The 22,527-nt window shown below is 42.7% G+C and overlaps 1 protein-coding gene across 1 annotated transcript in view; it reads right to left on the reverse strand.

Annotated features, from left to right (window-relative positions):
- The window catches only part of LOC119396491 (nucleolar pre-ribosomal-associated protein 1), a 50,560-nt gene that overhangs the window by 8,480 nt on the left and 19,553 nt on the right, over nucleotides 1-22,527 (reverse strand). The window contains exons 15-29 of the mRNA XM_049417120.1: nucleotides 22,424-22,487; nucleotides 19,207-19,268; nucleotides 17,625-17,782; nucleotides 15,143-15,364; nucleotides 14,198-14,419; nucleotides 10,496-10,892; nucleotides 8,549-8,897; nucleotides 7,482-7,713; nucleotides 5,229-5,317; nucleotides 4,070-4,251; nucleotides 3,864-3,974; nucleotides 3,652-3,715; nucleotides 2,958-3,120; nucleotides 1,956-2,040; nucleotides 248-520 (exon numbers count right to left, since the gene is read on the reverse strand). Coding sequence (XP_049273077.1) covers nucleotides 248-520; nucleotides 1,956-2,040; nucleotides 2,958-3,120; nucleotides 3,652-3,715; nucleotides 3,864-3,974; nucleotides 4,070-4,251; nucleotides 5,229-5,317; nucleotides 7,482-7,713; nucleotides 8,549-8,897; nucleotides 10,496-10,892; nucleotides 14,198-14,419; nucleotides 15,143-15,364; nucleotides 17,625-17,782; nucleotides 19,207-19,268; nucleotides 22,424-22,487 — 2,673 coding nt within the window. The remainder of the gene's footprint in view (nucleotides 1-247; nucleotides 521-1,955; nucleotides 2,041-2,957; nucleotides 3,121-3,651; nucleotides 3,716-3,863; nucleotides 3,975-4,069; nucleotides 4,252-5,228; nucleotides 5,318-7,481; nucleotides 7,714-8,548; nucleotides 8,898-10,495; nucleotides 10,893-14,197; nucleotides 14,420-15,142; nucleotides 15,365-17,624; nucleotides 17,783-19,206; nucleotides 19,269-22,423; nucleotides 22,488-22,527) is intronic.

Here is a 22,527-nt window from a genome sequence, read left to right on the forward strand (position 1 = left end):
TGCACTGACATCGCACAGCACACAGGCCTCTAGCACTATGTCTCCATAGAAGTGCTACCGCTGTAGCCGGGATCAAACCCGCACTTTTCGGGCCGGGAGCCAGCACTGTAATCACTGATCCACCACGGCGGCCTCTGAAAGTCTGGTTTTCCATTCCTTTATAGTGTGACCACTGCAGCCAGAATTAAAACCAACAAACCTGCGCTTAGTAGCAGAAACCCATAGGCCAGCACATCGCAGCACTTACCGGGATTGCTGATGACGTCGATGGCCGAGACCAGATAGCCGCTGACAAGGCAAGGTACGTGAGGACAGGTGACGGTGGCCGCGTTGCGCAAGGTCTCCAGGACTGACAGCCACAAGGCGCTCATGGTGAAGCGCGAGCCCTGGAGGTGGTGATGCAGCATCATCACCAGGTTGCAGCCCAGGCACCGCACCTCGAATACTTCACTGCTCAGTGACATCAGTATGAGGGCCAGGCAGCGTGTCTCCACTATCTGGCGACAGTTGACGAGTGACTCTGTGGACATTCAAAAAGGAATGTATGAAAGAGCCTTCGATGAATATATGGTACAAACAGGAACAACCAGGATTTCTTTCAAGATAAACGTTTGTTGGTCATCCTCAAAATGCTTACAGCATAAATATAGCAGTGTTTCCTTTTAATAATTCGAACATGGAACAAAGAATATAAGGAACAAAAGCTTCCTGTCTCTCACAAAGAAGCAAGCCACATATGAGTAATCACTAAATGCACAAATCAGGGAACAAGACACTCGGGTGTCCTATTTGCCGATTTGCACATTTAGCAACCACTCATTAGAATGAACCGATTAGACACTCAAGACATTCTAGTACTTGCCCAATATCTGCTGATACAGTAGGAGGCCTACAGATTTGCTTGGTCTTTCCTTCAGGTTCTTGAAATGCCTGCTAATTTTCATGGTTACAGCGACATGCCATACATGATGGCTGCTGCCTGGTCGTCTTTAAATTCTATAGCTAAGCAGTTCTACCGGCAGTACCAAGGATGAAGAGACATCATGAGTGACGAGTCTACAGTGGTGCCACATGGTGGCAGAGAACACTACCACTAAGTCGATACCATGGTCTCCGAGATGGGCACGTGTCACAAAGCCATTCTTTGAAGTCCAAACGATGACAAAGCTCGGCGAGTTGATTGTTGATGTAGCCGATGCGTTCCGATGCATCCACACACAGCTCGGTGCAAGGCTTCTAGCATAGAGCAGGTGCCATAAAGGAGGGGAAGAGTGCTAAGAGGAGGCAGCGGCAGCATTCAGTTACCAATAACTCTACACATATGAGGGAAATTCAGAAACATTTTTGTTGGGAAAAGACTTATACTATGATGTGATGCCGTTTACAACAGACACATTCTCTACCACTCTTGAGTATTATCACGAGGTCCCTTTAATGGCAAATGTGTATATGACAGTAAATCCTGCAGTATAAAATGCAAATGCAAGGTTGACCTAAATTTTAAAGGCCTAAGCTAAGAGTACCATGACCAATGGAGTCGTTTCCAACATTTGTAGCACAATCTCAGGCAAAAGGACATGCAGCCCTCTGTTCCCACATGATGTATCTTTAATCTGTATGTTTTTTTTAGGAGCTACTTACAAATGTGCAGCAAGGTTATTTCTTTCTTTTACAGTTTCTAGGATTTCACATGATAAGGACAGGAGGCAAGTGTGACACAGTTCATTTAGCTGATCACTCAAAAGCTCAAAACACATTTGTGAGGACAACAGAGAAGAATCCATACTACGAAGGAAAGTTCAATGTATACCGTACACTACTCATAATATGAGCAACGAAATAATTGCATTGCTTTTGCACCGACACAGATGTTTTCAAAAACCGCAGCCAGTACACATCACCAACAGCAGTAAAGCTTCCCGCAGATAAAGGATAATTAAAATAAAAATACCAACCAGGGGTCAGTAGGGTGAAAAGAAGGGGCAGCAGGAACCTTGGGTCATAAAGGCTACGATTGGCAATACTCTCCAATGGAACAACCTGCAGAGTGCATTTGAACAGTGCAGCATGTACAAATGATGTACAATTGTTCACATTTGCGCGAATGAGATCAGGCAGATTCAGTAACAACACACAATGTAGGCATGCTTCGAAACACAATTTAAAGCCACCTGTAACAGAGATCTTATGACAAAATAATTTCTCCGAACTTGATTCCTGAATAGCAGTGCAAAATGAATCAGTTTTATTAGTGACACCAGAGTTCCTGCCTGTCTCTTTTTTTTTTGCTGCTTTTAACCCCTTAAGGGTTCTTAAAAGCCTCCGCTTGCCACATGCATTCACGATATTTTTGGCTTTAAAAGAGTTCACCTCGTCATTGGTACATTGCCACTTTTTGAATGGCTCTTGACAAGCAGAGGCCGCCAATAGGTGCTTTTAAATGTATTAGATGTATAGCGTATACGCAAAGATATATATATATCTGCAGTAAAAGAGAGAGTTGGGATAGTTGTTTGGGGTTCATATTGAACAGCACAAAAAATGAGACACAAAGAAGAGACTGCACAACACGAGCGCTGGTGTTTGCAGTCTCTCCTTTGTGTCTCGTTTTTTGCGCTGTTCAATATGAATATATATATACATATTTTTAAAAAATTACTGTTGCCTAAAGTATCTGCAGAGTCAATTTTGTATTTTAAACAAGTTACTGAAACCTGCCATAAAAAGTTGAGCAAAATGATACCATTAGTTAGATAAAAACAAACGTTCACAGATGGTTGCCTGTCCATTATTGCACTCCTTGCACATGTACATTTCCCAATTATACCATGGGTATAACACACTGTACTCCTTTCTAGACCCAAGTTACAAATGGACATGCCAAAATGTTGCATTAATAGCAAGAACATACGTGCAACGGAACATTTTGCTAAAATCAAAGCATGAGAGGTACATACATCAAGCTGTAGATGTAATGGGAAGCGTAGAACGGTGGCAGCCATCTTGTCCTCGTTTATCAGGTTCAGCACTTCCTCAGACTTCGGCTGTTTGAGAAGGCTGACCGAGGCCTTTTTGTGCAGTGAGTAGAAGGACACTGCCGACGGGCCCCACAAGAACGGCCTGGTAGAGAATGACAGACACAGCACACAGATAAAGGATGGGAGCTCATTTCAAGCAGACAGCTTTATCAAAGCACTAGAACATAGTTTTACAATGCTAGATGAATCTACATGGAGTGCCTTGCGAGAGAAGCTCAGCAAATGGAAGTTGTGAAACCAAAATTTACTCAATGGAGAGCACTGAAAGAAAGACCGTCTTGTTAAGTATCAAGACAAATTTAAATTTGACTCATTGTGTTCCAAAATAGGCAATGTCCTTCTGCAATCTGAAACTTGTCTCGGACTGCCTGAGAAGCTGCGTACACTAACTCTTACAGGCTGAAAGAAGTGCCACATGTAGTCCAGGATGATGGATTGAAGTGATATAACAAGCTGCTAAATGGAGCATGAAGCAGGCTACCATGACGAGATCAAGGAGCCGCGTCCATTAGACGCCGTCTTGTCTTACGTCCATCAACCCTGCCAATACTGGACACAACAAAAGCAATCAACACAGCCGAACCCCCCTATGAACAGTTTTTGTCCCTCTTACTTGAAGTTGCAGACATCCACTCCATTCTTCTCATAAAGAAACATAAGATACAGAATCCTCTGGTCTGAAAGAAGAGCAAAGTACAGAACAATGGACTTACAACAGAAGCAGTTGGTACTGTGAGAAAAAAGCAACAAAAACCAAAATCTTACAAGAAGCACAGTTAGGTCAGGAGCATGTGGTGAACATCACACTCCACGGTAAGCACTCACCTACTATGGACAAGGACGCTCCATAAGCACTGAGGAATATGGGAATGTGCTCAACATTGCACAGTGTCGGATCACATTGAACCAGGACAGCCATAAGCTCTAACATCTTGTCTGTAATGTAGAAGGAAGGAGACAAGTTGAAGCCTAGTGATATTAACAACATTATGTCGCCCTCTCTAAAGGAACAACAAGAGCCGTTTATGCACCTTTCCGTTCCTGCACCGCAGGTTCAGTGTCGAGCATCAGCGGCAGAAACCTCGAGTGGCCAAACATCATCATGTACACCCGGCATAAGGCAGGGTTGATGTCGCCAATATTCCCCACACTGTACACTTTCTGGCATATCACTGAGAGGAGCTCGAAAGACGTATGCCCAAATTCCTGTGACCTGAAGGCGTTCAAGAACAGAAGATAATGCACTCTTCAAACAATGCTTGTATGCACCGCACTCTAATAAGATTTGCACCCTTTGGAGAATCTGTCACAAAAACAGCCTTTCAACAGTCTTTCACAGTTGCGCTCTTTGGAGAGTCTTTCTGTCTGGTTTTCTAGCTTTCCAGCAAACTCTGCGCTCGCTACTTCTCTATCAAGAATGCTACGTCACACTGATAGCACGCATATCAATTGTGACGTGCAGGTACTGGGCATGCAGCGTTAAAAACAAGGAAAAGCATGCGAGATAGATCACAATTACAGTTGAGTGGCAGAAAGACACCCCAAAAGGTGCGACAGTTCTTATAGTGTATATTGAGGGGAGTCAAAATTTACACCAAGCATAATCCTGAAACATTTTTCACACTTGCTAAAATGTAACAGCATTTTAATGCACCTATATAAGAGCAAAACTTAGAGCGCTGCTTTTCCTCTTTCTGAAGCAGCCCTCCAAAAGTGTGTTGCCAACTCGCATAGCCAGCGGGGGCAGGGGGGGTTAAACCTCCCGAAATTTTGCAATCTGGCATGTTTATATATACAGGCACATACAAATGCCCACACGAACATACATAAAGTATGGCTTAAACCCCCCTCCCTTCTAAAAAAATATCTGGCTACGCTACTGCTGTCGACACACCTTTGTCCCACTGCCTGAAAATGAAATTTGTTTTTTAAATTTAACAGTATGATAGGATGCGTCATGTGGCAGTCCATAATGTGCACACATCATGGACTGCCACACACACACATGCACGTACACACACACACATATGAATACTGAAAACTTTTCAATAAATCACTTGCTAGAGCGCTCTATTTTTACGATAGTCTAGACAAGATAAGTGCTTTTGTGCACATCCCTTCAAGGATAACAAGTAAATAAATCAGACAATACAAAATTGCTATCTCCACACTGCAAACAGCCACACTCACCGAAAGCCAGTCTTCAAGTTGTCCTTGATAAACTGAGGCCAGAGTCCATCTTGACGCACCACTCTTGCAAATATGCTCTGGTCAACAACCTAGAAGGGCCAACAAGCATGGGTAAATTCATGAGCAAGAACCAAGCACACCAGAGGCCACGCTGTGTGTCTAAGAGGTAATATACCCTAGTTTGTGGACAGGGCCATAACTAGGGTAACTGGGAAGGGGGGGGGGATTGAGGGGTTTCTGACACCCCCCCCCCTCGAAATTTTTTCATGCTTTAACTTTTCGGGTATACTTCAATGTTCACACGCCTTCACAGCGACCGCCAGTTGCCAAAAGTTAGCCGTTCTATACACAACCTCCCCCCGGCCCACCCCTACTGAAAAAACTTCCTGGGCACAGCCTATTAAGTCACACTGTATGGTCACGATGAACAAAATAATGCTTTGTTAAAGGGACACTAAAGCGAAACAATAAATTAGTTTAAACTGATAAATCGTACTCTGAAAACACTATTGTCGTTAATTTCCCCGCCATAGGTTTATTATTAGGTGAGAAAATCAATGTCAACAGTTTGATTTTTAAATTTCCCGCCGATATCTCCATGGCAATATCATGGATTTCAAAGTGTTTTTTTCATATTTTGGCCACATTGGCTAAACGAAATTTCATAAAACTTTGCATATCAAGTCTCTGGCTCCCCCAGAAGACACTGTACTAAATTTAACCAATTAGAAACTACACAGGCCCTGGTAGACACTGTCAAAATCTATGACATCACGGCAACTGGTGCAGGAACGTCAAGGCGGCATCACCACCCGAAATTTCTGTTCAAGCGTTTTCTTGCTTACCAAGCATTTTCTCGCAGCAAGTGTGGTGTCTTTTGGTATCCAGAGGGTAATTTACTAATACGAGAAAAATCATTCTCTTTAGTGTCCCTTTAATGTAAGCCATTCTTGTGCTTTATCTGGACCTGAAGTAGCTGTGACACATTTCGTCATAGGTCAAAGCAGTGCACATGAAACTATATGGTGTTCACAATGTGAAGGTGATCTCCCAGGCTGGCTAGAAAGCAGGGCGACCCCAAAGGCATGAGAATGAACCTCAATTCTTCTGAACCTGTTGAACTCGCATTTGTAGCCATTCGCTTGCACCAAAATCTGAAATCTTACCAAGTACAAAACAGTTGACTTCAAACAGGCGTTAATTTTACGTAAAAGGTGATGCACCCACCACACTGCTATGCTACTCATACTACACTCGGTTACAGCGTAAGAAGAAATGGCAGCTCCACCCACAGCACCTGGGTGCGCCTGCCTTTCACCTGTGAAAGGCAGTCATGCTAGCTGGTTTCCGCTTGAACCATAAGTACTTTTTCTCGGCTAATATAAATACTACGGATATTAAAGGGACACTAAAGAGAAACAATGAATCGGCCTAGATCGATAAATTGTGCTCTGAGAACTCTAATATCATTAATTTCGCCATCATGGGTTTATTAATAGAGGAGAAAATCAAGTTCAAAGTTTCGTTTTTAAATTTCACGCCGAAATCTCCCCACGCTACGTCACGGATTTCAAACTGTATTTATCGTATTTTGGTGCCATTGGCTCAACAAAATTACTCCAAGCTTGGTATGTTAAGTCTATGGCCCCCTCAGAGGACAATGTAATTCATTTTTACCGATTAGGAACTACGTAGTCACTAGTAGGCGCTTCAGAACATGTGACGTCACGGCAAATGGTGCGGAAACTTTAAGGTGGCATCGCCCACCCACATTTTGTTTTTTGCGCGTTTTCCCCCCTACTAACCGTCTTCTCGCAGCAAGCGTGGTGTTTTCGGTATCGCGAAAGAGTACTTTACTAACATGAGGAAAATTGCTTTGCTCTTTATTGTCCCTTTAAGAGCTAAAGGTTCATCGTTACTACCTAAAGCATTACGTTTGGCTGAGCAACGATGTCAAAATCTCTGACGAAATTTACCAGGACGTTCACATTTCTGACCTAAAACCAGCAACACTAGCGTGGGTCTGTATGGGAAAGTCAGCTATCTGAAAGCACCAAATATCACGAAAATGATTAAGCGCTACTGGACGTAGCGCTTATGCAAATTTTATCTGTGGGAGGGACAGCAATGCCTGTGGGCAGAGCTGACATATTTTTTTTTCTTAGGTTGAAAAAGAGTATAGTTCCATTTCTATTGCTATTACAAACAATGACAAAACAAATGAAGATTCAGAATTCCACAGCCGTTACTCGCCTTTGCAGTGGCCACAACCTCCTGCAACTGTTGGAGAACATGCTCAGAAAGGTCAGCGTGACTGCTTGCCAAGCTGGCTACGCACTGGAGCAGAGTGTGGAGGCACGAGTCACAGACAGAGCCATCGAAGAGCTCCTCACTCATGCTGCGACAGAGCGTGTTTAACAGTGCCAACTGGAGCTCATGCTCAGTAGTGTCCGAGAGAATTTCTACAAGTTTTGCAACGCTGTCGCTTCCTGAAAGAGTGAAATGAATAGTATGTTTCAGTACTATGTGCATGCACAGCGATGCATATACAATGATGCATAAATCATGCAGTATTAGTGTGAACTACTCAAGGCATTTCAGTCCAGTTCGCTTACTGTCTCATTCCTGCTTTTTTGGACTAAATAGTTTGCGTGCGAACACTGCGGACAAAAGAAAAAAATGTGCCTAAACCATTGGCACAGCCCCACAATACACCTCGCTGTCTTCAACAGCTTAAGTTTAAAAATCCGTACCAGCAAGTACGTAGCTCAAAGCTGTCAAGTGACTCAAATACACTCAAACCCTCATTATAACAAAGTCACATCTGCCACGAAAATAACTTCGTTATATCCGAAAAATTCGTTATAAACGTTAATTTGTAACACCGTATTTATGACAAGACTATTCTTCATTTACTTCGTTATGACCAATAATTCAGTTATATCCGTGTTCGTTATATCCAGTTTTGAGTGTAGAACCCTTCAAGTGGAAGACGTTTCTACAGTAATGAAGGAATACGAAACTTACACTCAACAATCTTACACTCTTAACATGCCCAGCTTATGTGACATTTTTCAATTGATGTTTTTCACAGTCATATAACAAACCAAATGCTATGCAACAAATTCACGTAATTTTAAGCAGGCTTGTGTAGCCACTGTCTAGCTGTCCTTCGGCTCCATGCGGAGTGCAAGCCTGCACTCATGGAGATTGTACACGCATAACTTATTGCCATGAGTCAGCAATATAGTATCTGCATTACCACACAACAAAGACAAGAAAAGATAAAATAATAACTTTTTTTCTTTAGCAAAAATTACTTGCCAAGTTGGCCAAGCTTCATCAGCGCGCTCAGGCATGATGTCATGTCATCAAGCACCTGCTGTGTCACGCCCTTCTTCAGGGCGCACGCACGCTTGGGCAGCACAAGAAAGGTTTTGGTGAGCCATCCGACAAGCTTCCTCGGGGCGCTCTCCCGAGTCAGACCAAGACAGAGGCTTCTCAGGAAGCCTGCCAGGCTGGCCATTGAGAGGTGTGACACCATTGGCTTGAATGAGCCAGGAATCAGCTGCTGCAGGTCTTGCCGATGCTGAATGTTGTGCTTCATCAGGAAGTTGACAATGTCGATTCCTGCCGAAGTCTGGTCCTCCAACAAACGCTTGAGGTCATCTGTGCAAGAAAGCCAGAGCATACATGCTACTAAATTGCGCCAGTATGGGGGGCTAGGTTAATAAACAGTTCACCAAAGAGACAGTGCAGGCAAACTTTATGATTTCTCCTGTTGACATAGCTCTTCTTCCTTCTATCTTTCTTTCTTTATTTCTGTCTGTCTGTGTGTCTGTGTGTGTGCAGTGCGTATGTATGTATACAACATCCGATTTTTTAGACTCCCTAGGGACTGCGAAATCGTCCAAAAAAACGAATTGATGATTTTTTATTCCGCTCCAGTGGTCAAATTGCCTTAGCCACGTCCGAAAGCTTTAATGCCTCCCAGTACACTTATCAGGCATTTTGGTGCGTGCCCAAGCTCTTGAGAAAAGATTCGGTACCTGCCGCAAACCCCGCTTAACTACGTGCCAATTGAAAATTTGCATCTCGTGATGAGTGCCGTCGATATACCAGCAACGCACAGAATAGATTACAGCTCTCTCACATGGAGCGTTTGGAAACGATAACACGGAACACCAAGGCTGTGGTGGAAGAGCAGACGACTCGTCCGGCTTTCCCCGATGCGCTACTGCACGAAAATCTCTGCCAACACGCAGCATTTGCTGGCGCACGAAGCAAATCATTCTTAGTTGTGTGCAGCACGTCTCGTACTGACCTGACGCTGCCACTGCACGCACGCATTTGCCTTAAACGTGTATGACCACACCGTTGCGGCAATGGCAAGCTGCTTTCATTCGTGAAGGCAACGGTGCACTCAGTGGTCTCGCACAGAGAGGAAGCAAAAACCAACCTAATCTAGAAAGATTGGCAAGAACGGCGGCATGATGCATTTGGGTTGTCGCCTATAACTAAAAGTGTTCAATACGCTCGCCACTGCGCTAGGCCACATGCACTACCAAGCAGGTAGCTGAAGATGCTTATAATAAAGGGTCGTCAGCGATTAAGTCGTACTGGCGCACTTGCCGCCTGCCTCAATCACGCCTCCGTGCATTTCCAGTGCTTATTCGTAAGGACATCGCCACAATGCACTGTGAAGATGGCCCCTTCGAATTTCCGGTCTGCTTCACCCCATAACACTTTCTGCATTGCGGCAAAGCCGACTTTAGGACACTGCTACGACCGCGAAGAGATAGACTTACGAAAGCGCTGGCCGCTGGTTCAAACCTACGAGATGATAGACGCGGCAGAGGTGGGGACTTCAACTAATGCCGCTTCGGACCTGCAATTTGGGCAGAAAGTCAAGACGTCGAAGAGTTTAAGTGTCCGAAATTTCAGACGTTCTTATACATAGACGTCTAGGGGGCTTGTGACGGTGCCGCGAAAGCTTCCGAATTTTCAAGCATGTCCGATAAATCGGCAGTTGACTTCCTTACATACATGCATACATACACTGTCTGCTTGCTTTGCTGTATGTACATGTGTGTGCATACATGCATGCATGCACACATGATGCATGCATGTTGTATATACACACATGTGCATGTGCATTTGTTTTTTGTTGTTTTATTTATCACCCATTTTCAATGCTGGAATACCGGACTTGCTAAAACTTTCTACTTCTACCGTCTCTTTAACGGTCATAAGCTCAAGAAACTTACCGGCCCTTAAAGCAAACACGTAGACAGGCCGGAACTCGAGGAATCGCAGGAAGGCTTCCAGCAAGGACACGTTGTCCTGGCTCTCAAGGATGGACGACAGCATGTTCTGAATGACCTCGGCCGAAAGGAGTGGAGTGTCCTGCTCACTTCCTTTGGAAGTGCAGGTAAGCCAAGTGCTCAGCAGTGGTCCCACATTCTTCTTGCATCTGGATGGTACTGGCCCCACTGCCTGAAGGAGTGCCAGAATGTCCGACTCATTGAAGACACCGCTGAACGCCTGCAACACCTTGCTGCTGTCTATCTCTCTTGGCAATGTACCCGCAGAGATCTTCTTCAGTGACCTATCCTTGAGGAAGCACAAAGAAGCTTGCAGCCCCTTTGGTATGCTAGAAGTACACTGGAAGAAAAAGCAAAAAATTAGGGGCGTGCGAATATTCGAAATTTCAAATATTTTTCGAATAGCGTTTGCTATTCGATTCGATTCGCACTCGAATTTTACTATTCGAACTATTCGAACTTCCCAAAGACAAAATACAGTTAACGTCAGTTTGAAAGTGACCCCTTCAGATTTTCAATATGCTTCACCTCATACAACTCTCGTATTGCTGCAAAGCTACCTTTCAAGCTTTCAACCTGATTACTTCTATATGACCCCACCTTTCATCAATTTCTGCAACATTTTTGTTCATGCGTTCATCCGTTAATGTTTAAGCAGTGACATTCATGCTTGTATCAGTGTTCATGCGCATCCCATTGACCATTTCTGTTGCTCAGTAAGCAGGTTTCACTTCAACATGTTGTGAGGATTGAGGCTTGCCCTTCGCCATTGCGCGGGCTTTTCGCCTATTTCTGCCATCCTCATGTCCGATCATGTCGCTCCTCTCCTCCGCCGTCCTACGGTGCTGGGCATGACCAACTAGCTTCAACCAGAGCCCTTCCAGTAGACGAAATTTCAAGAGGCAAGGTACCCAAGTGTTCTAGATCTATCATAGAGTGTTACCATTACCTTCAGTAACTAATGCACTTGTTCACATAGCATGTGCACTTTTCATGCTGCCGCATTATTCATGTAGTTTATTAGCGTGCTTCAGCTCAATGCCCCAGAAGACATGCATGTCATAATACTAGGGGTGTGCGAATATTGAAATTTCATACTGAATCGAATTCGAATCGAATAGTGCCAAATAGTGGCCAAAAATATTGCCTATCAAATCGAATATTGAATACAAAAGATTTTATTGAAAATTGAAAGAAAAAACAAAGAAGTGACATCCGCTCATGAACACATAACACAGTGAGTGACTGCTTCCAAAAGACTACAAACTGTCATGAAGAAACACAAACTGTTCTGCATGGCCTGGCTTCAGGCTCTCTCACCGTGATGTTACAGTGTTTCCCGCAGTTGAAAACATGCACTCACTGGGCTACCCTTATTTATCAATCTTATTTACATGAAACGTGTACCACCAGTTATGGCAAGACAATGTAAAAATCAGGGATGCTATGGCATGGTGACAGCTTTATTACGCACTTGTTCGGGAAGGCTTTTTTTTTTTCAGCTTTTATGGGCGCGCAGGCATGCTGATATACTCGCAGACAACTTTTCTTGGCAATGAAGGAAAGGCTACGGGGGCGGAGCAACTGCACATGTACTGCTCCGCGAAGTAGTCCAGTTTGGCGCGTGTTTTGAAGTTAGTTTTGGTTGTGAATTTTGCGTACCGTATTTATTCAAATCTAAGCCGATGTTTTTTCCGAAAAAACGATGTGCGAAAGTGGGGGGAGGGTCGGCTTAGATTTGAGTACAATGATTAAGGTTTTTTTTTTTTTTCTGGCCTTGCGAATTTCAGGGGCCGGCCTAGATTCGAGTAAATACGGTATCTCCTGTGACGGCTGTTTGATTATTCGAGCGCCCGTCACAGGCTCAGACAGCCATTTGTTAGTGAAATTCGTCACAAGCTCCTTCGGCGAGTCGTAGAAAAAGCTGGAGGGTGACGAGCGCTCACCTGAAGACGAAGACGCCATTTTGACTGTGAGGTGCACGTAAAAGGTGCGATGTTTTCACAGGCGCAAAAACGCGAAATGACACTGCATAAAGTAAAACAAATATAAATATCTCCCTGGTGCATGCTGACCCTCTTTTCAAACAGCGTCCCGTAGAAAATAAGACAATGTTGTTGCTTTTTATTCTCACGCAGAAAACACAGACGCAATTGTGGGACTATATTCTTCAGCGGTAGCACAAGCGTAGTTTAACTCTGTAGCTTTCCCTTCATTGCCAAGAAAAGTTGTCCGCGAGTATAGAAGAGCTGCCATTCCAGTCATTAGCAGCACTCCTAACCTCCTAACGGCTAACAGAGGGAGGTACGGTAGCTAGTTTTTTTTCCATATGGTCGCGCAATATAGCTCATCTGACAACATAATGTTGTGCTTCATCGTCATGCGTGCTCCGGGCCCAAAAATATTCGGGCACCCGTTCACAGCAGTGTTTTAACTGCACGCCAGAACGATGGGAGTTTCTGAACGAGTGGTGCAGTGCAGCAGTAGTGACTGCACAGTGTGAACAAATTTTTCACAAGTGAAGCCAATCACCGAAGGTTTCGCGGGCCAAAGTCAGTACATTTTACGGCGCTTGCGGCACATGCAACCAAACTACACAAGAAGTCCGTGCCTTTGTTTCGGAAGCGAAGTTGTGAAGGGCTTGACATTTTTCTTGTGTGTTCCTTTTTGACGTGCGAAAATAACATAAGCTCCTTTAAAATAAACATGCGCTCACTTTTGAACCAGGGCGCCACCACGGTGGTCTAGTGGTTATGGAGCTCGACTGCTGACCCGAAAGTCGCGGAATCGAATCCCGGCCGTGGCGGCTGCATTTTCGATGGAGGCGAAAATGTTTGAGGCCCGTGTACTTAGATTTAGGTGCACATTAAAGAACCCCAGGTGGTTGAAATTTCCGGAGCCCTCCACTACGGCGTCTCTCATAATCATATCGTGGTTTTGGGACGTTAAACCCCAGATATTATTATAGTATTTTGAACCAGGATATCGGTGCAAGTTTTAACGAAAGGCCTACTGTAATGAGGTTAGCGTTATTTTTAGCCACTCTAACCAAGTTGCACCATTGGTTTTTGTCTTTTTTTACATATTCGTCCTGTCGAATTATTCGAAACTTAGATTACTAGCTATATGAAAGTCTAATCGAATTATTCTATTCGAATTTGAAACTTGAATATTCACACACCCCTAGATAATACTACATCAAACTTACTTTTTCGCGTACGTCCATGGTAAACGTGCAGAGTTGTATGAATGTGACATAAAACAAAGGAACTGAGTGTGTGAGTACGTGTACATGCATGCATGCATGCACGTATGAGGCACTGAATCGATCGAGCAAGAGGGGTACTGCAAGTGATATCATAACTCTTCACATAACACTGCACTATTGTAGTGACGGTAGCTAACCATATAGTGCCGATACTCGTGCTCGGGCAATAAAGGTTATCGCACTCAAAGCACAACGATAATGGCAAGCACATTTATCAGTTGCCAGAATATAGTCGACGGTTCAATTGCATCGCCTGTTCGTACAAAAAACAAGACTCATCTTATATTTCAGCATGATTACTCATTCAGTAACTTCGTAACATCGACTAGCCAGTGAAATGGGGGTCATCTGAAAAATACAAGATTTTTCACACACACCTGCATCACCTGGATGATGGTGTCGAGCACGAAGGATGAGTAGTCTTGTGCGACAAGATACAGGCCATCTTGCACATCGTGGAGATAAACCGAGAGGGTCATGTCGTCACGAAGCAGAGCATCAAGCAACGCAGAAGGCTCCTCCTTCTCTGTCCTCAGTTCAATGGCACGTTCGAAAACATCCTTTAGGACTTGGACCACAGAAAGAAATCCTCGCATAGTCTAGAAAAAAAAGACATAAGTGATGGTAAGTGCTTGTTAGCATGAAGTCACATAAGAAAGAAGGGAAAAGGAAGAAGAACACATGGAAAAGTCAGCCTCAAAGTATAAGATAGAAATTATCCGACAGGAGACAGCTCAAACTATAACTAAGCTAGATCAATTTATGCAATGCAACTTGAGAGCTCAGGAATTTGTACATACATGTGCGAATGGCACCGCGAGAAACTGAACTTTTGGTGGCAACTTCGTTTGTCTACAATAGGTTTTCTTCTAAATTTTGCGTCAGAAGTAAACCTCAAAAAGATACAAACTATAGCCGACATATCCAACTGAATTATGAAAATGGTTAGTCAGTGTTCCGAGACATGAGAGTTTAAGTTAACGAAGGTTTACCAATAGGGATTTGAATGTTGTTGCAGCAAAGTACTTTTTTTTGCCAAACAGATACAAATCACGTGCGTGAGACATTTGTTGCTCTTTCTGCATATCCTAATGCATTTGAAGGGATCTCAGGGTATGGCGGCACAATACTCTGGGGTTGCTGCGTGTGTCACTGCCAAATTGTCTGCCACTGTGCAACAGGACGAACATACAATGCATCAGTTTATACATATCCATTTACGCTGTCCCTTAAAATGTTTTGGTGAACAGCAATTGCGATTCAGCACTACTCTAGTTAACAAGGCAGTGTCTTCCAATACAAAGTTCACACGATTCACTCACGCGTTTATTCCCAAGGAGTCTCCGTGCGTAGAGCATCGCTTGGTAAAACAAACTTCTGCATTCATTTAGGCTGCAGGATGTTACATCTACGGTACTTTGCTCCGTCGAAGACACCATCTTCTTCGCATGCTTTGGGGCGTAGAGAATGTCTAGAAACATGCACTCCAGTTGATACTCAGCAGCAGAAAAGAATTCCGTCACACCCTCTTCCTGCATTGGCCTCTGTCAACAAAACAGAACATGAAAAGCGTGACATACTAGAACATGAATTCACATACCATATTAAGCAGAAGGTAAGACACACCTTCTTATTTCTTACTACCAAGAAAATGGGTCGGGATGCTTCCTGCGTTTTATGATAGGGGAAAAAAGAAGACTAAACCGCGTTTGTGGCAGTGACAACAGCCAACTGTCAGAGCTGTCAGAGGCAATATCTCGAAAAGTTATTTTAAGCACTGAAGGCGCAACATGGCATGGTAAACAGGCACAACATGGTATGGTGAATCGACAGTGACAAGAATCCAGCAAGTGATGACTACATGCACTGCGAATAAATTTCTCTTTGAAGGAACAAATTCCGCACATCTAACATTTTTTTCATTGCAAACATAAGAGACATGCTACATTTTTTTCGCCCCATGCATGTTATATTTTTCTTTATGTTGCTGGCATAACAGCCATTCGAAAGGACAGTTTTTCCTGGCTTATAAGGAACACTAAAAGCATTAGGTTAGTTAAAGAAAGATGTAGTGTATACAACTACTACTACCACTATTTGTAAACTTCATTTCCATTTATCTGGAAAAGAAAGGCTGACTGATAGAGGAAGAACCCAAACCAAATATTTTTTCTTCAATTTTGTGCCAAACTGACAATGATTTTGTTCGTGTGCAGGCACGCTGCGGTGAAGAAAGGTTCTCAAAAGGCCATAAATATATGCCGGCTGGCTGGTTAGTTCGACATGAGAACATACCTTGACCTTATGTATGTCCTTCATCCATCTTTTGTAATGTGCCGTATTAATACACACATAGTCATCTGGATATCTGCTAGGTTTACTGTGTTTTAAGGAAGTTTATACCACACCCCCTTTTTTTTCTTTTTTTTTTTTTCATTGAACAATTGCCAGATCTCTAGCTGAGGCTGCTGCAACGAATCATGTTATGTAAATCTTGTATAAAGATGCGTCTACCATGATGACAATGTGTATGATGTGTGATTAAGTTCATAAAATTTATAGTACTCTGTGAAGGTACATTTCATAGTAGGGATGGGTAGTGGCGTAGCCAGGGGGTGGCACACCAGGCCCGTGCCCCCCCCCCCCCCTCCGTTTTTTTTTTTTTTTTTTGCCGTGGTATACAGAGCACAAAATGACACTCGACCACACCTACCTGCCCGGTCCCATCTTCAGATCAAGGAAATGCCCCCCCCCCCCCCCCCCGGAAAAAAATTTCTGCCTACGCCCCTGGAGATGGGTGAACAGTAAATTTGAGGTTCGAAGCTAATTTGAAGTGAATAGCAGTTTGGTCGAATGATTTGGAATGAAATAGTTCAAACAGTATATATAACACATATTATAAAGAAAAATGAGCCTTTTTGTCATGGCCCAACTTACTTGCACAATAATTTTGAGAATCAGGATAAAGCTTGCGCGAGTGCCACTTTTTGGTCCAAAGCAAAGTGGAAGCAACCTTGAATAGGAGCAGGACTTGAATAATAGCAAAGTGCGAGTTATATGCCATAAAATACTTTACCTTTAAAAATTTGCTCTCATTAGTGTATATAGGCTTGCATAACGCGCTTCTAAACTTTAAAAAAATTAATTGAGCTCCAGGTGATATGTAAATTTAACCTTGAAGTGTGGCTGCACAGCTGTGCGGATTTCCCCTGGATAGGTGGTTTTATGGCACAGCAGCCGCATAATGCGGTGAAAGAAACCATGCTTGCAGGGGGATTACATGCAGTAAAATACATCAATTCGTTCGTTTCGAACACTATGAAATTTCGGAAATTTAAAATTCACTTCGAGGCAAATTCAAATACTGTAATATTCTTTAGAATATTTGAAGCACTCGAATATTCGTGCATGCCTATTTCATAGGCTCCACTTCTCTATCATAGAAAACCCGACAGTTGCGCGACTGCCATTTTTGCTGCCGTAATAGTTGCTGTAATAGACCCTTTTCATAATCTGCAAGTGCCCTTCACAGCGCTGCACATTCGCCCAACTAATGGTGGCACCTGTAGTGCTTCAACTGAAGAGGAGGTCCTAGTTGCATGTGCTGGGGCTTGTCCATTATGCATGTTTATATCAAGAGAGCCGAGTCTACATTTTCCGCGTCACAGCACAAGCAAACTTCACTTGAACATGCTGCTTGCAGAAGTGACCAGCTACCATTAGTTGGACTAAGTGCATCGCAGGAAAGCTAGCTTTACAATTATGAAAAGGGTCTATTGTTGCACAGATTAAGTAGTCGCTCACCGTCACTGGCAAAGTGTCCGACGACCAGATGGAGACATAGCCGAGGAGCAATTTTGAAAGTGATTGCGAATGTCTGTGCAGAAAGTTGCAGAAGACCACAGGGCGTTGCTGGTGATGCAGGATTGTCTTGATGACCGAGTAGACGTAGCTCTTGTGCACTGCAGACAGAAAGTCGTGTGAAACGAACTGCGACCCGCAAAGGTTGGGCACAATCATCTAAACCACTCACAGATTCAAGACGTCCACAAGGCTCTGGTTTTGTTAAACTGAGAAACTCATATCTGTCAGTTATGGGGGGATGAGGGTCTCACTTGTTTCAAGATATTTGATGAAGCAGCGCACAAAGGGACACAATTACACACACATAAAAAAGACGCAAACACAAGAACTGGTTATGTGTGTGTGGTTGTGTCCTTTGTGTGCTGCTTCATCAAATATCATGCCTCACCAACTAGCCCATCAGTGCATATTAAGCACTTTTTCCAAGTTTGAAAATTATTTCTGATCAATGAAATTGCTGTTTTGATATTTAATTAGCTTTTGGGGTGGACCTTTTAGAAGAACCATGTAGTTCTGAAATGTAGCCTTCTGAACTGAAAATTGCCATAATGACCCATAAGAATTTACCTAATTACAATGTGGAATTTTGTCTTAACTTCCTTCCTGAATGAGATATTTGAAATCTGCAAACAGATTTGAAATCTTTATTTAATGATGCACATGCATGCCAATTTTCATCAAGATAAGATAATAAATAAAAACACATTTTTTCAAGACCCAAATCCTCCCTTAAGGGGGGAAGTGGGTTTTTAAAAATCATCGAGATTCCCTTTACCAAATTTAATGAAACTGCACAGTCATGTTTAGTTTTCTTTGCTGATTCCAAATATGCAATTATTATTCAAATATGTCCGTTAATTCCGAAGTTAATTAAAATTATTAGCATGGTTTCCGGGAACAATGGAGCAAGAACTAGTCATGGGGAAAAATGAAGAAGTGAGAAAACTGTAGGGGGCAGCCAAGTCGAAACAAAGGCGTCGCCGCCACTCTTCACATTCGTGCCAAGTTAATTCGTAAGTTTTACGTACCAAAAACCACAACACGATCATGAGGCATGTAGTAGGTGGGAACTCTGTTTAAACTTCAATCATTTGGGGTCCTTTAAGGTGCAACGAAGTCTACGTATATGGTTGCCTTTTGCATTTCAAACCCATCGAAATGCACCCCATTTGAAATGCGGCCGGTTTTGCGGTACACATCCTACTTAATGTGAAAGCTACAGATGCGTTGAAAACTGAAAAAAAAAAAAAAAAACGTAACACTTACTGCTGTCAAGACTTCCTGAAAGCTAAAAGAGATCGAGATTACAGAAACTGTCTTGGAAATCACTAGAAGCAGATACTACAATTAAGATGAGTTCTCGAAGTCCTTTAACAGCCCTTCCCACTTGTATTACATATTAAACCAACTTTCTCCTGTACAGTTAGTAAGCTATAGCTATGACATAGGCATGCTGTACATGGCATTATAAATTTATCAGCTAATGAAGCACCAATGCACACAAAAAGGCAAAGCCACTCACCTGCATCAGTAGAATGTTTTATACACTCCATAGCAGCTGGAACAAGGGGACTGAAGTATGTACTGAAAAGAAAAAAAAGCAATGCAAGAAATGGGAGTTTTAAAAGCATCCAACAACAAACTAGCATATCCTATTCAACAAGCAAATAAAAAATTATCACAGGAACTAAAGCAGTGCTAACGTTGCAGCAAAACCTAGACATTTTTCTTTTTCATATTTGTATTTAAGGATCTTCTCACCAGTAAGAGAAAAAAAGAAAATTAATCCAAATATAGAAAATTCTTTAAATTGATTGCAGGTGTCACACCTCAGGTAATAGCTTCATGTATTTCAAAAGCCGTTGCCTATACAGTAAAAAATCGTTAATTTGGAAAATTGGATAACTCAGATCGTATTCCCTGGTCCCAAACAGCACGTATGCATTGTTTAATGACATCAAACTCTCGTTAATTCGGTCACATTTGACCACGAACCAGTTAAGCTTACAGCATCGATTATTTGACTATGGCTCTCAAAAACGCGCCGAATCGGGACGAATACATTGCTGTCGAAGCTTAAGGACATGAATCTAAAGCAAATGGAAGCATCAGTTCGGAACTTACACGTTACAGAGCACACGGCGGCCACTTGATAGATTCGAAGTGGACGACAACCGCTTTTGGCAGTGCTGCCATGTTTTTCGGAGGCGCGAATGCCTCGCCGGCGAAGCTTGCCGTGCAAGTTGGACAGCTCTCGCGCGTGCGGCGACGGCCGACGTTCTGCGGCACCACGCCGTTGCGGCAGGCTTGCCGCTAGCGTGAGCGAGCCATAACATCTGCCAACGGGCACAACGAGCGAACAGCGGAAGAGAACACACTAGAACACGCCAAGCCGCAGGCACGGAGGAAGAAATGGCAGGTAGCACGGCACAAGCGCAAGGGCACAACCAGCCACCAGCCAACACAAACTCGTGACGTAGGTTTGTTTACACACCCCCCGATTATTTATGGAGATAAAGTGATGAAATTTGGCATGCAGATGTGATATGTTGTGCTATCTGTTGTAGTTTTTGAGTTACAACACTTGATTGACTCTCACTGTCATCCCAAAATTAATTAATGAATTAGACAAAAGTTCATCAAGATTTTTGCATAAGCATATTCACAAGGGCCCATACTGTGCCGTAAAGCTATTGGTTTATATTTTAATATTCAAATAAGCACCCAAAAAAAATCTTTGAAATTTCTTGTACTCATTGTCTTACTAACAACTTTTACAAAAAGCCAATTATAAAAATCTGTATGGTGTGCAGACAAATATGGACAGCTTTACGGCACTCGTCAATGTCTCGGGATCTAAGCGCAGAAAACGGAATGGTCATATCTTTATTTGTTGTGAAATGGCACAGGGATGACTGACAGCAACTGTTCAAAAATGAAAGCTGAGAAAATGGAGCTCAAAGAAATGGAGCTAAAAGCATAAGAAAAGGGAACTCAGAAGGAAGCTGATTTTATTTTTCCTTGGAGAATGTAGCTTTGTGGCTATCTTGAGCTCTATCTGTCCTCTTTATGATGGACGCCAATATGATGGCACTGGGTCAAGGGGGAAAACTGCAGATTTGCATTGTTCTAACGCCCAATTTTCTCATCGTTTTTGATGACAGCACATGTAAAATGCTTTTCTTTTTCAACTTCCTACTGGCTTATTTTGGTCTAATATTTGCACCACGACGTAAAACATGGTCTCAGGATTGCAGAAAAAAATAAATGAAAAAACTGAACATTTTGACCAAATTTACCATTCCCATTGCCACGTCCCCCCTTAAACATGTGAGTCTGGCGCCATGGTTGCACTGTAGACAATGTCACAGGATGATGAAAATTGAGGCTTTTACACTGCTCTCAAGTAAAACAAGTACAGAAATTATGTATTCATCACGAAAATGAAAGTCTATTGATGTAACAGACATTTGTTTATTGTTTTCTTGATACATTCGATAATTCGGCATACGGTTAATTCGGGCATTTTTTCTGGTCCCATGAAATCCGAATTAACGCGCTTTTACTGTATTTGGGCCATCTGGATGCATATAAAGTATAAAGGTCTCAATGTTTGCTATGCTGAGTCTGGTTCTTTCAGAATGCAATGCAGTTTTTGTTGGCTCTTAAACAGTTCACTAAACTCAAGCATGACTTGCTAAACTTTCCATCACCAAAAGAGTAGCCATTTTACTATTTAAAGTTCAAGGACAAAGAGTGGAAAATTGCTGATGAATAAGTACACCGACGAAAAAACACAGGCCCTGACAGGAAAGAGCGCCTTTCCTGTCAGTAGCTGTGCTCTTTTCACTGGTGCACTTAATCACTGGCAATTCTCCACACTTCCTCATTGAAATGTAGCAACAACTTGTCCAACAGTTAACGCTTCTACTAATTACAGACTCATAATGTACCAATTACGCTTTTCCCTTAGAGTTGCATTAGTGTACAGTAGAAACTCATTAAATGGAACATGAAGGGACCAGAAAAGTATGTTCCACTTAATGACGGTAACGTTTACTGAGAGCGTTGCATAGGAGCACGGAAGTCAAATACAAAACCAACCAAATTAAAGGCCACTGTTTCATTTAAGCAGCCATTTTGTTTAAGCCACTTTCGTTTACCGAGATTCCGTTGTACACGCTGTCACAACTCAACTCATCATTAATTCCAACCAACAGCAGTTCTGATCAGTGTTTGCCACAGATCTTTCATTGTTATTTACATTATTACTGGTTGTACACTAAGCTGTGCAGTATATAACTTAAGTGCCTGCATTTGCGCCTGTTTTACCCTCATAATGTCTTGTCTTTTAGTACAATACCTTTATGCTAAAACATGCACAAAATGGCCACTATGCAAGGTTCATATGATTCATATTGCGATACACAAAGATACACTTCACACACAAAAAGATATAAAAATGAAGGGATGGATAGGTGGTTAATGGCATAAATGAAAAGGAGATTTAAAAAAATAATAATTCTTTTCGTTTCTGCACAATGTATCTGCACAAAGGCTTTTCAATCAATTCAAGCAATACTCTTGTGCATTGTTCAAAAACTGCATCAGACAAGCATTACAATGCGATCAAATGCTGGATCAATGTTGCCAGTCCGTAGTAAGCACTAGAATCCTTTTCACGAATCAAGGCAGGGTATGTTCACTACTCGCTACAGTATCCTACGAAAACTGCTCACCTGGCTCCAAAAGACTCCATCTCTTTGGCATTCTCAGCAGCAGCTTCATTTTGCTCGAGTAGACCTGCGAAAAAAGAAGTTGTACAAGCAACTAAAGACCTTCT

The sequence above is a fragment of the Rhipicephalus sanguineus genome, chromosome 6, assembly GCF_013339695.2.
Source record: "Rhipicephalus sanguineus isolate Rsan-2018 chromosome 6, BIME_Rsan_1.4, whole genome shotgun sequence".
Lineage (NCBI taxonomy): Eukaryota > Metazoa > Arthropoda > Arachnida > Ixodida > Ixodidae > Rhipicephalus > Rhipicephalus sanguineus.